Below are 12,694 nucleotides of genomic sequence, written 5' to 3'. Positions count from 1 at the left end.
GTCTCTGCCTAGAATCTGTCTATCTAACATCACAGACATTCAAAAAGACAAACTAAGAACTTGATCTCTCAACATAGTCATCATAGGCCGCATTTACACTGCATGGTTCAAGTGACCCAATTCCGATTTTTTCCTCCCATGTGGCACAGATCGGATATGGCCCACGACCGTGTAAGCAGGAAAAAAATCACATAGATTCCGATATTCTCCGATCGGTTTCAGGCCTCATTCATATGTGGAAATAAATCAGATTTGAATCGGATACGTGCACTTGCGCCTGCCGTGTAAGCGGTCAGATCGGATATTCCCCTGTAAATGCGACTCCTACGTCATTGACTGCGTTTACATGCGCACGAATATTGCGATTATTTCCAATAATCAGAGTAAGGACTTAATCGCATTTTGATGTTTACATGTCAAGAGCAAAGCTCTTACTCCCGTTTACATGCAATTTCCATTATTCTTATTATTCGCTAAGAATTGTGGTTAATTTTTTCACTGCCATTATTCACATACCCCACTGGACAGCACAAATGATGGACTCAGAAAGAGCAGTATTACTGGTCGCTGTTTTAATCTATTTACGTCTAATGCATAATGATTTTGTATCGCTGTATTCCACGCTTTTTCGGCGCCATGATAGAAATATGATGGAATTTGTTTGCCTATACGCTGCCGTCGCGTTCTGTTCGTCCTTTCTGGATGAGGGTAAGGAACAGAGCAACCTGATCTCACAGAATTCCGTGTAATGTTCACGGACTTAATTAACCGAATCTGTGGTGGCATCACGGAATCGCCGAAAATTCCGTGATGGGCTCACAGAAGGCATCAGCCGTGGTCCATGCACGGATTCACTGGTTTCCGTGCGTGGAGCACGGCTGATGCCTGTCACTGACTTACATTGGTATCACTTCTGTGAGCCAATCACGGAATTTTTTCTGTGAGCCAATCACGGAATTTTTTCTGTGAGTCCATCACGGAATTTTCGGCGATTCCGTGATGCCACCACAGATTCGGGGTTAATTAAGTCCGTGAACATTACACGGAATTCTGTGAGATCATGTTGCACAGAGACTGCTGGCAGCTTGTTGTGTTTTCCTCAGAATGCGATGCTTTCTTCCCCTCCATCGTTTCTAATCTCCATATTATTACAGGTGCATGTCACGTTATTCATATATGTCACAAGCGCATGCGCACTTTGGTCAGAGCGGCAATACTGCGATTAAGGTGTTTACATGCCTGTATATTCCGATTAAAATCGGCGTACGTCACCTATGTTAATACGATTATGCTTGCTGCGATTATGAGCTTAATCGTATTATTTAGATCGAAGTATTGCGTTTACATGAGGTAAAGCATAATCGCAATATCGCCAAAATCTCATTATAATCGCATTAAGAGGGTCCATGTAAACGCACTCATTGAAAAGTGAGGTTTTTGAAACATTTCGCGGTACAGACAAACCTGTAAAAAATGAAACATCTCTAGTTGAGTAGCAGAGTATTAATTTCGTTCGTTTGTGTTAAATAAAAGGCGGTCTGACGCTGAAATGTGTTGCTTTTGAAATCACGCTGAGTGCTGTTGTCAGTGACGGCGGCTCGTGCTCAGACGAGCGCTTCAGTCCAGTTCGTTCCATCGAAACCACAAAATAAAATGCACACAAACATGTCCCTGCCTTTGATATACAATCACTGATGAACGCATTTAGTTTTAATTACTAAAATAACACAGCTTAATATCTACCACCTGAGTATTATTCCACTCGCAAGCTTTCAGCGGAGCTGCGTACATCACGGTCCTGAAGAATTTGTACTAGGATATATAATTATTTTGATGTATAGATGTAACTATTGCATTAAAATAGTTTCTATATGAATTACATGTCAATAAATTAAACTTAATGTACTATTCAAATTGATTTGTGATGTCATATGCTATTTTTGGCTTGTTTCACCAAGTGCAGTGTAAAAGGCACACATCGGATACGGGTCACTTTTAAAAGAAATGTAAGCACGTCGTCCAAAAAATCGGATATAGTCACAAAATCGGAATTGGTCATCAAGACCTGCAGTGTAAATGCAGCCATAGTGTTAGGGGTGCGCCATTGCGCTCCACGCTCTGTGGCTCCATTGCGTCATCGAGCCACCGTTTTAGCCCTGCCCCAAAAATCCTGAACACAGAATTGGTGAAAAACTGTTTGACGGTTTAACTTCACAATTCAGCACTACATAGTTCAGAGTCTTTGTAATGTGTTTCAGAAATACATTTCTAACATTAGTAATGTGTTTAGAAACAATTCTCAGAATTCTCTTTACACGGACTTTACTAACAAAATTAATTGGCTATATAGTTATTAGTGCTTATTGTTGACTATTATTTCTAATTACTAGTAGTATATTATAACATTTAATTCAATTAAATAGTTTATAAAATAAAGATTTTGGGTACAGATATCTATATGGTAATATATAGAAACACATTTAATCAATAGTACTATGAATGCTTCATTGAGCTGCTAATAAAGGCTTTTGATTTTTTCATCCATCCATCCTGAGACTCTTATCTCTCTCACTTACTCTTTTGTCATTCTCTCTTGCTGGAATGTCTTTGATATCTCCTGCATGCTGTGATAACCCGTGTTTGCTCTGGGTGTGTGCTGTGAATAATTGGTGGGTTTTGGACTGATTTTAAGGTCACTGATTTGCCTCTCATTGTGTGTAATACTTTGATTGTTCCAACACTGAACTTACATCAGCCAAAACCCTAAAGTTCACCCCAAATTAAAATTCAATTATCATTTATTCACCCTCATATCTTTCCGAACCTATTTAAATTAAATTTTTCTGTGGAACTCTATTGCAGCTTTTTTCCACACACTGATACTGAATATAAACTAGGGCTGTCAAGCTCCAAACAAACAAACAAACAAAGTACCATGAAAATAACTTTATTTTAAAATGCGAATATGCACATGTAACAGCAGGGGGCACAGTTCCAGTGTTGTTGTGCATGTGCCACATGTCTGTCTGCATTACTAAGTCTTACTTGCTTTGATAAGTATTTTGGCAGTCAAATGGGACTCCGGCACTCTTTAAAAATAGTTCTGTATTCTGATATTGGCATGGGTGTTATGTTTGGATCAGAGAGTGGATCGCTCTTTGACTGAGTTAGTTGGCATATCATTGAAATGTTTGACTAGAGCACAGTACAGTATTGTGTAAGTGAACTACAGCAGTGATGAAGTCATCCAGTAGACATCAACCTCTGCTGCTGTGCACAGTGCGCACTGTCAGTGCGTATCACAACACTGGCAATTCACACAAACACACAGATACACAAAATGCATCTTTACTCTTTCTTCACAATTGACTCATTTAAAGAAATGCATATTTTCTCACATACTGTTTGTACACGTATCACAGAATACAGTCAATGGCTTCTCACATAGTTTCTCTCATTTATAGTCTTTTTCTTTTCTTATACAACACACACACTCCAGCACTGCTCCATACTGTCTCCCATTGCCAGACCGTTCTGTAAAACCAACTTGCACATCTAATTACATTCAAACTCTAAAAGCCCGGCCCAATCAATACGTCCTGTAAGGCTGTCTTAGCCAATGAGACGAGAGTTCTACAAGAGTGTCTCAGCCAATGAGATTTGAGTCCTGCAGTCAGTGTTTTCTCCAAGCTCAGATGCTTGGAGCTTCTCTCAGGGATTAGAAACAAGCTCAAGACAATATGCAGACTACATTTAATAACTAAAGAAATCCTGTTTGTGTGTGTTTTAGAGATGCCATCGAGAGTGCAGGCTGTCTTTACAACCAAGTGGACGAGTTGGTTCACAGACTGGTGATGCTGTCCAACAAATGCACACAGGAACTGGAGTTCATAATGGAGTTTAAGACTCTGGAGGAGGGATTCAGAGAGGTAAGGACTAAAGTTTTGCACTTGCTATTATGAACTGTATTCATGACAGATGATAATAACAGCTGCGTATGAGACTCAGAAAGTGGTACCTATTCTTTAATGTGGCCATTTCTTATATTTGCTTTGAAAATAAGTTGATTCGTGTGTCATACGTTATATTAAATCCTCTATAAATGTACATTAAATAGTATGCCTCCTATTCAACCACAGGTTCAATGTGTATTCATAAAGACTAAGAGCTGCACACAAGCACACTGACTCACAAACAGCCTTACTAAGCTACACGCTGACCTGGCAATTTATTCTTCTGATTGTTTTAATGGATGATTGTGCCTAGCAGGCAGAAAGAGGGGGAAAAATCCTGTTGGCAAGGTTATAGTGGAAGTTGCTGAAACAGATCAGCCAAGCATACACACACATTCATGCACATCATGAGAAAGTGTAATCTAGCACCATAGCATCTGTATCAGATGACAGACACATGAAGGATGTGTTTGTGTGCTTATGTTTCAGTCTACTGCCAAAGTCTACTGTCACAGAGAACAAAAAGCATAAATATGTGTCGTTCTGGGTGAAACTAACAGAGTGAAGCTGGACTGTAGCAGGAGTAACTGTTTGTTTATATGTATATGTTGTCTCTTAGGTGAGTCAGTGGATAGAAGAAGTGGGCGAGACTCGTCTGCAGACACTGAGTGAGCTGGAAGATTCATTGGAGCAGTTACATCATAAACAGACTGTCTTCAGAGAATTTTACACAGCTGCATATGTATGTCAACTCTTATTAAACTTGTTTTACATAGCGCTTTCTACCCCCTGCCACAGCATCTGCGTGTTGTTTCTTTCTTATTTTCTTTTTTTTTTTGCATAGTCCTCATATTTTCTCAACAAATGTCTTATGATGTTTTTATTTGAACTGAGGTAATATTTTACAGCAGGTTTCAAACATTTGCTTTATTATGTCAACATGAGCTTCAAGAGCGTTTGTAACTGTTCAAATGTAGTCACCTCAGTCGCACCCTCTGTTTTCATTCCAGTTCACTGTGTAATTCTGGGTGTGTGTGTGTTCAGGAGCACTGTAAGAGCGGAGAAGCTCTCCTTAAGCGCTTAGAGAAGTGGGAAGACATCTCTTCTGCGGAGCTGCAGGTGTACGAGGTGAAAGTACGCTCATTCTGGGTCCATCTACATGATTTCTCCCAGCGAGTGGAGGAAACCAAGGATAAAATTGACAAGACTGTTCGACTTTACGAGTTCTTTGACAAGGTGAGTGGTCATTAGTTGCTCATAATATGAACTCCACTGGAGTTCTCTGTCTTTCTGTTTTTAATTTTAGTACTTAGGCTCACTTCTTACGTTTTTCATTTTTTACATTACATTATTTCTCGTGCTACTGGTATAGAGCTTGAACACCTTTTAGCTGCATTCTCTCTGTAATTGTATTGTAGTGTGTGAGAAGTTGTAAGAAGTTTTAGAAGATTTTAAGATTTGTTAGAGATGATTTGTTAAAATGTTGTTTATTGTCAGATTTCTTTTGGAAATAGGATAGTTCACCAAGAAATGAGAATTTACTCATCATTTACTCACCATCCTGTTGTTCCAAACCTGTATGAACGACTTTCTTCCGTGGAACACAAAAGAAAGAGCAGTGTTTTTTTCCTTCATACAATAAAAGTCACTGGGGTGCAATGTTGTTTGGACCCCATTTAGTTTTGAAATATCTTCTGTTGTGTTCAACAGTAATCATACAAGTTTGGAATGACATGAGGGTGAGTAAGTGATGAAAGAATTTTCATTTTTGGGTGACCTATCCCTTTAATTATATGTACTAGATTGTTGGAGGCTTTACAAGATATTGGTTTGGTGGATAATAAGAGATTACTCAGTGTACCAGTACTGCTTTATAATTATAAGGTGTGTAAATTTCTCAAAATTATTACCTTGAATTATTACCTTGATACATAAATCCATCAATTTATGATCATTCTAACCTGTCTCACTAGTGAAGTTCAGTCAGTTTAGATGTGCATCAGCTGTTTTTCACTCTTCAATGCATATTTGTTTGGCCAGATATAGTTCATTATTTATTTAAGTTTTGCAATTCTGCTTTCTTTTGCTGTATTATTCCCTGTTTTTTTTTTTTTTTTTAATATATATATATTGTAGGTTTTGTCGTATCTTAAGTCATATCATAGATTGTTCTTACAGGACACTTTTCTTCTTTTCTGAAAAATGAATGTGGTTTCAGTTAATTTCATTTAGTTTCAAAATTTAGTTAAGTCTAAATGCAGTTTCCCTATAATCAAGTGGGTTTGGCGACCCCCTAAGTAGCTCTGGCGACCCCTGGTGGGGGTCATGACCCCCAGGTTGTGAAACCTTGTGTTATTGAACACTATCTGTCCTCTTGTGTTTAAATGACCTCAGATGAGTGTTGAACAGTTTTTCATTTTAATTAGATTTTTGTTTTTTGTTGTTTAACTAAACTGTTATCTTCCTATAGTCAGAAGACATAACCGTTATAGTCAGAGAGACTTTTAGCAAATGAAAGCCTGTCCTACCTTGCTCATCTTTTTCACAAACAATGATAAACTGATATCAAATTTTTGGGTTAGAGGTTCTAAATGGTGTTAAGCGATGGCAATGGAGGACTTTTTCATGTATTTTTCCACCAGACTCTAGTTTCTCTGAAGAGAATACAGTGTTTCTAAAGCACCAGCTATTACGGAAATCCCTGACTGGCAGTGATGTCAGGCAAACAAACACATTCACACGGACACAAACACACACACGATTGTCTCTGTGATCAAACCATTGTGTTTTTCCTCTGCAGTGACACTGGGTGAGTGTTGTACACTTCAGTCTGTCTTCAGTGTTTCCTCCTGAGCCCCAGCAGGGACAGATGGTCCAGTTGGCTGACCGCTATCAGATTTTATCATTAGCATAATCATAGTGCTCTTTACTGACTCATCAGATCATCCAAACATAGACCCTTTGCCCTGTTGGCATGGCGACCTCGTCCAAGCCCTGTCCTGCCGTCTGTTGGCATATTGACAAAAGTTGTTAGTGTATTTGTGTATTAATCAAAGCTTTACATCAAAAGCTGCCTCGGTTTACATACAACTGCCTGTTCCTAGATCAGTCTCTGACGGAGCATGCATTTATCCTCTTTAGTTTTCAGCACTGCAGAGTCTTTGTGTCGTTGTGTTAAGATGCGCCATGATACTTGTGGAACTCTCTGGCATCATCTGACTGGCTTTCATGAATGCTTATTCACACCACCTGTCCTTTCACACCCATTCCTGGGCATGTCATTTCATGCTTTTGATTAGACTCATGAATTGAACCACACTGGTGGTTGTGTATACATGGTATAAAAGTATACAGGCGTGTATTACCCTTGTGTGAGCATTATAAGCATATGTGTGTGTGATCTTTTCCATCTTGTTTTTCTGCAAGTGACCACATGCTGGACTTGATTTGTCTTTGATGACAGATTGGCTCATCCCAGATTTAGAAACTGACTGTTTGAGTGTGTTGCCTACCAACCGATCCGAACACGGCTGATGAGCCGGCCATCCAACACAATGGATACAGCTGAGGCTGAGCGAAACCACAGGACATGGGGCTCTCTTCATACAACAGGATAACATGAATGGATGGATGACTGAGAAAGGTTTCTGTGGTCTTAGAAGACCTGAAAAATCATAGAATTGTAAAATGGTAATTTTTCATTAATGGAAAAGTCATGGGAATTTCGAAAATCTTAAATATCTGTAGCAAATGTAAAACTTTTCTGTAGTAAACGGAAATCTAGTTTTGCTCTCAAATATAACACTCCTGTTCAAAAGTTTGGGGTCAGTACGATCTTTAAGTGTTTTTGAAAGAAGTTTCTCATTTATTTGATCATAAATACAGAAGAAAACAGATATTGTGAAATATTATTACATTTAAAATGAGATATTTTCTATTTTAATATATTTACAGTGTAGTTCATTCCTGTGGTGATAAAGCTGTATTTTAAAGCAGTCTTCATTGTCACTCAGATCCTTCAGATGTTGAAAACAGCTGTGCTTCTCAATATTTTTGTGAGAGACCATTACATATTTTTCATGATTCTTTGGTTAATAGAGAGTTCAAATTAAATTGAAATCTGTTGTATGATGTCTTTACTCTCACTTTTGATCAGTTCAATTTAGCCTTGCTGAGCAAAAGTATTTCTTTAAAAATAATTAAGAAACAACAAAAACAAAAACTTACTGACCCTAAACTGGTAGTGTATGATTTTTCTAAATCAGCTAGAAATGTTCCGTGTGAGTTCAAAAAAATATTCAGTAGAATTGAAAGAGATTTCACTTTTGTGTGACCTATAAGGTTTCACTTCAAACTAAATATCTAAAGTGAGTGAGTGTGAATGAATGAATTACTCTGACCTTACTGGGCGCTGTATGAGCTCACTGACACACATTGGGTGACAAACATAATATTGACAATCTATTGTCTGGATCAGAGCCCTGCAGGCAATCACAGCAGCCAGCAGTGCAGAAAGTGACAGCAAAGCTGTGAGCATCAGCCCAGTGATACAGCCTGAGGCACAGCAGACAGTAGAGCTCAGTGTGTGAGACCGAGTCCTTTCTACTCCAGATGGTCTCTGTAAGAGGGCAGAGATGGTGTTTGATGGGAGGATGAGGACAAACTGACTGTATTGATTGTAAGGCTCATCTTTGCAAGCCAGTGTGGAACTATTGCCTGAGAAGATTTTTCTTCAGTTGTTTTTGTTCATTATATTTTAAATTCATTCAGACTCTCTTATTAGTGTTTGAAAATGCAGGTTCAGGGTGTCACTCATCTCTATAATGCTATTAGGAAACTCATTTCCTCTTTTGTTCTACATGGTTTTAAGCCTATACACATACAGTCAGACATTGCAAGTCAAAGGAAATGGCACCTCCATGTTGTAATTATAATGATAATACGACAGTACAACTGAATTAACGCACTGCAGGCTTCTGCTCAGAGAGGATGAGCATATTTATGCACTCTCACAGTGAATGTAAATGGATGAATCTCACAAAAGAAAAGAATATATTTCTACATTCAATACACACTTTCCTTCAATTTTTAATGCATCCAGATTTGCAGAAATGCATCTATTTCTGTAATTCACATTATACTCGATGGTTCTGATTAAATTTTTATCAGTGTTATTTTAATAAACTATAACTTATATGTAACGTTAATATTATTTACATTTTAATTTGAGTTTAGGTTTTAAGACATTTTATCAGTTTTTGATTTTGTAAATATTTATTTTTAACTTGAATGTGTTTTTTTTTTTTCTGTTTTAGTTGTAGCAAGGCAACATTTCTCATTTCTATTAAGGTTTTTTAAGTTAAGTTTTTCCTGTAATATTTTATTTTATATTTAAATTTATTTCATTTAAGAAAAATAATTTTACTAATTTTAGTTAACAATAACAACTCTGAAAACAACATTGATTGCCATTACTGTAATAGTTTTCATATGTCTAGTGTATTACAGAAAACACTTTTTAATTGTATTTATAACAAGCTATTTCAGAAAATGCTAATATGGTGTATACATACCATTCATATTTCACATTATAGCATTTCTAATATAGGCTTAATTTTCTTTCAGCAAAACTTTTTCTTGTTTTCTTCTTTTTGCACACAAAAGAACTATAATATTTTCTAATTTTGATGTATTTTTATTTAAGAAGCATGTAATTTATCATTTGAGCAAATCCAGCAGTGACACACGTGGCAGTTGTTTTATTGGAATAATGTGTGTGTATGTGTGCAACATACTGTGAGCGGTCGAGTATTGATCAGGTTATTGATACTCCCATGTCTCTAAGGAATGAACTCTTTCCCCACACGCCTTCTGTTGCTGTTGTCCTCTAATCCAGCTCTAACTGAATACAGCTTACAGCTTGCTCAACCATACAAGTGTTATACATACAGAACCAGTAAAAACACACATATAGTTTTGACCATGCTGCACCTCACATGATTATACCAGTCACTTCATTAGTGTGTGTATCTGTGTGTTTATGAATCATCGGCTGGGCCTCATTTTGCCCTTCCCATCACCCCTCTGGATTTTTTCACTTCATTCACAAGGTCCAGTTAGCACCAGCGTGCCAAGTTTCAGCCATCGCTTTGCCGTCTTTCCTTTGCCCTTTCTGGCGAGGGGCTTTGTAGTGTTGTTGACAGACACCCTCCTGTCCCATCCCCCCTTCCCTCTCTGCCCTCTACCCCCTCCGCCCCCTCTAGTGAAGTTGCTGGGGCAGACCCATCTGGTATTTAGACTTGCATTTGCCTGTGAATAGCAGGGAGGTGGGGAGAGGAGGGGAGCGGGCGCCACTGGCTCTCTCTCTCAGTTACTTTGTCATTCTGAGAGAGAGAGAGAGAGAAAAGGATGACTGCCGCCGCTCCGTGCTCTGGTCATGGGACCACCAGCGTCTTAGCCGAGCAGGAAAACGGATATAGCCATGGAGAGGTAGGAGTTTAGAGGAGCATTATCCTGATTAAAACAAGATCGTTTGATTGATATGCTGTGCTTTTAGTGATGCACAGGAAGTTTGTTTTATTTTTTAATCTTTGAAGACTTGTCAAGGCTTATGTTTCTACTGTAACAGATGTTGTTTCTCATGAGAGGCTACTATAATTAAAAGGCCAACTGAAATGTTGCTCAAAACACTTTTGAATGGAGCACTTCTGGTGTCTATGGAGAGTTTCTTACTCTTCACTCAATCTCCACCCCCTGCTTTCTGGCTCTCTTCAATCTCCTGTTAATTCATGCTCTGGTAAAGTGTGTATGTGAGGGAAGCTCGGGCTGTAAGTGTGTGAACTGCAGTGTTTTTAATAGAGTTTCCTCTCTGCATGTGGTATTGACCAACATTTCTCACACAGCTTAGATTGGAGTTTGGTGCCCTGGGCAAATGGCCACATCAGGGGGTTTATGCCATCCATTATCTCAGTGTAACTCCACACCTTGCTAGTCATATCATTATGGAAGTGGATTACTTTACAGCAGCTTTGCGCCAGGAGCATGTTTCGAAGAGGGATGATCTGCAAGCAGACTAATAGATTTAGTCATTCCGCTCATCTTAGGTGACTTGTATGGTTGTGACGTCAGTGTATCTTTACTCACTTTCCAGCCCACAGGACGTTTCTACTGTTGCATGTGTTAAGAGAGTGTTTGCTTTATAAAGCATCCTGTAGTGTGATGTGATACTGCGAAAGTGATATATCAGTGATGATTTCTTGAAGACTGCACTGGAAGAACTACTTCCCACAGAATTCAGTGGACAGATAGTGTTCAAATATAGTGATGCAGTGATAATCTATGATACAGTTATGAGTCAGTAGTCACTATTAACATGTTAGAATCATTTTTGAAGAATCATGTGACACTAAAGACTAAACTAATGGCTGCTGAAAATTAAGTTTTGCCCTCAGGAATTATTTTAATTTTAAAATATTGTATAATGTGTATATATGACCCCCAAACTTTTGAACAGTAGTGTATAATTCCAGTCATTCGTGGCGCATTTCAACATTTCAGCAAATTATAGTGTAAAATATCTTGCAGGCCATTTAGTTAACATCTGGTTTAGTGTCTAAATGAATGAGTCTGCAGAAATGGAGCTCTATTAATACCTCTGCCCACATTGTAATAGGACAAATGTGCTGCACCTCACTGGGAGTCTATGAGAGTAGCCTGTCATGTATGTGTTTTTCCTGGGAATAATTATCTGATTGCTTTTAGGTTACATAGCTTTCATTAATGTATTTTTGTCCTGCTTCTCTGTATGACTGTGAGAGCTTTGGTTAGAGTTATGGTTTGTCTCTCAGCATTAACCCTCAGTTAACCATTAAATGAAACAGCAATATACTTATAAATGTAAAAAAAATATATTATTTATTACTTATTCTGTCAAATGCAGAGTACTTGATGATACTAATCAAAGAGGTCAAGGTTCAGCTTTCCTTCATGGCCCCATTAGCCCCTGCTGGTAGAAGTTGTAACTACACCATCTGGTTCTTAAACAACTTTCTCTATTGACGGCCATTCAATATTACCTGTGTATTCTGTTTATATATATATATATATATATATTCTAATATTTCTAGTAGATATTTAGTTGATTTTCTTGATTGTTTAGTAGTAGTTTAATGGCTTACCACTTATACACAAAGTATACTCCATTTGGTAGTGTATATGAACACAAGCGATTGCACCAGAAATTTTAATTCTTGTCCAGTTTCTGCACTATTTCTCAATGTCTTTGTACTTGTTTAAACTACAGTTGCTGGTATCTCTCGACCCCCTCACCCAAGCACTTGTCTACTGTTGTTTGTTGTTGTCAACTCGAGTAGTTTGTTGTTGCTATTGCTCGTTGTGGTATGTTTCTTTTTTTACCTTAAACAATGAGCCAGGGCATTGTTGCCACCTTGTGGACAAACTGATTAGTGCAAAAACATTAATGGTGCGTAATCGATGCTTTTGGAGTGTAACAGTGCCCATGCCAAAATACTAAAAATAGATCCGAGTACTTTTTTGCCGATGATTAACTGATTTGTGTCTCTTCTCATTTAAAAAGCACCAGCCGCTTTTGTGAGAGATCTGCAGTGTAGTTAAAAACAGATGTGGACACTCAGACAGATGCTTCTGTTTGAGACTCTTCAGAGAAAGTGTCAAAGTGAGTGGATTTTTGACTTGTGGTTTCTTTTGGGAGTGAGGAGGTC

At 38.1% G+C, this 12,694-nt stretch overlaps 1 protein-coding gene across 1 annotated transcript in view; it reads left to right on the top strand.

Moving 5' to 3' along the window:
* The window catches only part of plekhg4 (pleckstrin homology domain containing, family G (with RhoGef domain) member 4), a 91,549-nt gene that overhangs the window by 62,520 nt on the left and 16,335 nt on the right, over positions 1-12,694 (top strand). The window contains 3 exon segments of the mRNA XM_058781663.1: positions 3,791-3,929; positions 4,573-4,695; positions 4,998-5,189. Of these exon segments, the coding sequence (XP_058637646.1) occupies positions 3,791-3,929; positions 4,573-4,695; positions 4,998-5,189 (454 nt within the window).

This window comes from Onychostoma macrolepis, chromosome 07, assembly GCF_012432095.1.
Source record: "Onychostoma macrolepis isolate SWU-2019 chromosome 07, ASM1243209v1, whole genome shotgun sequence".
Taxonomy (NCBI): Eukaryota; Metazoa; Chordata; class Actinopteri; order Cypriniformes; family Cyprinidae; genus Onychostoma; species Onychostoma macrolepis.
The sequence above is the reverse complement of the archived record's forward strand: the minus strand, read 5'-3'. Positions and strand labels throughout refer to the sequence as shown.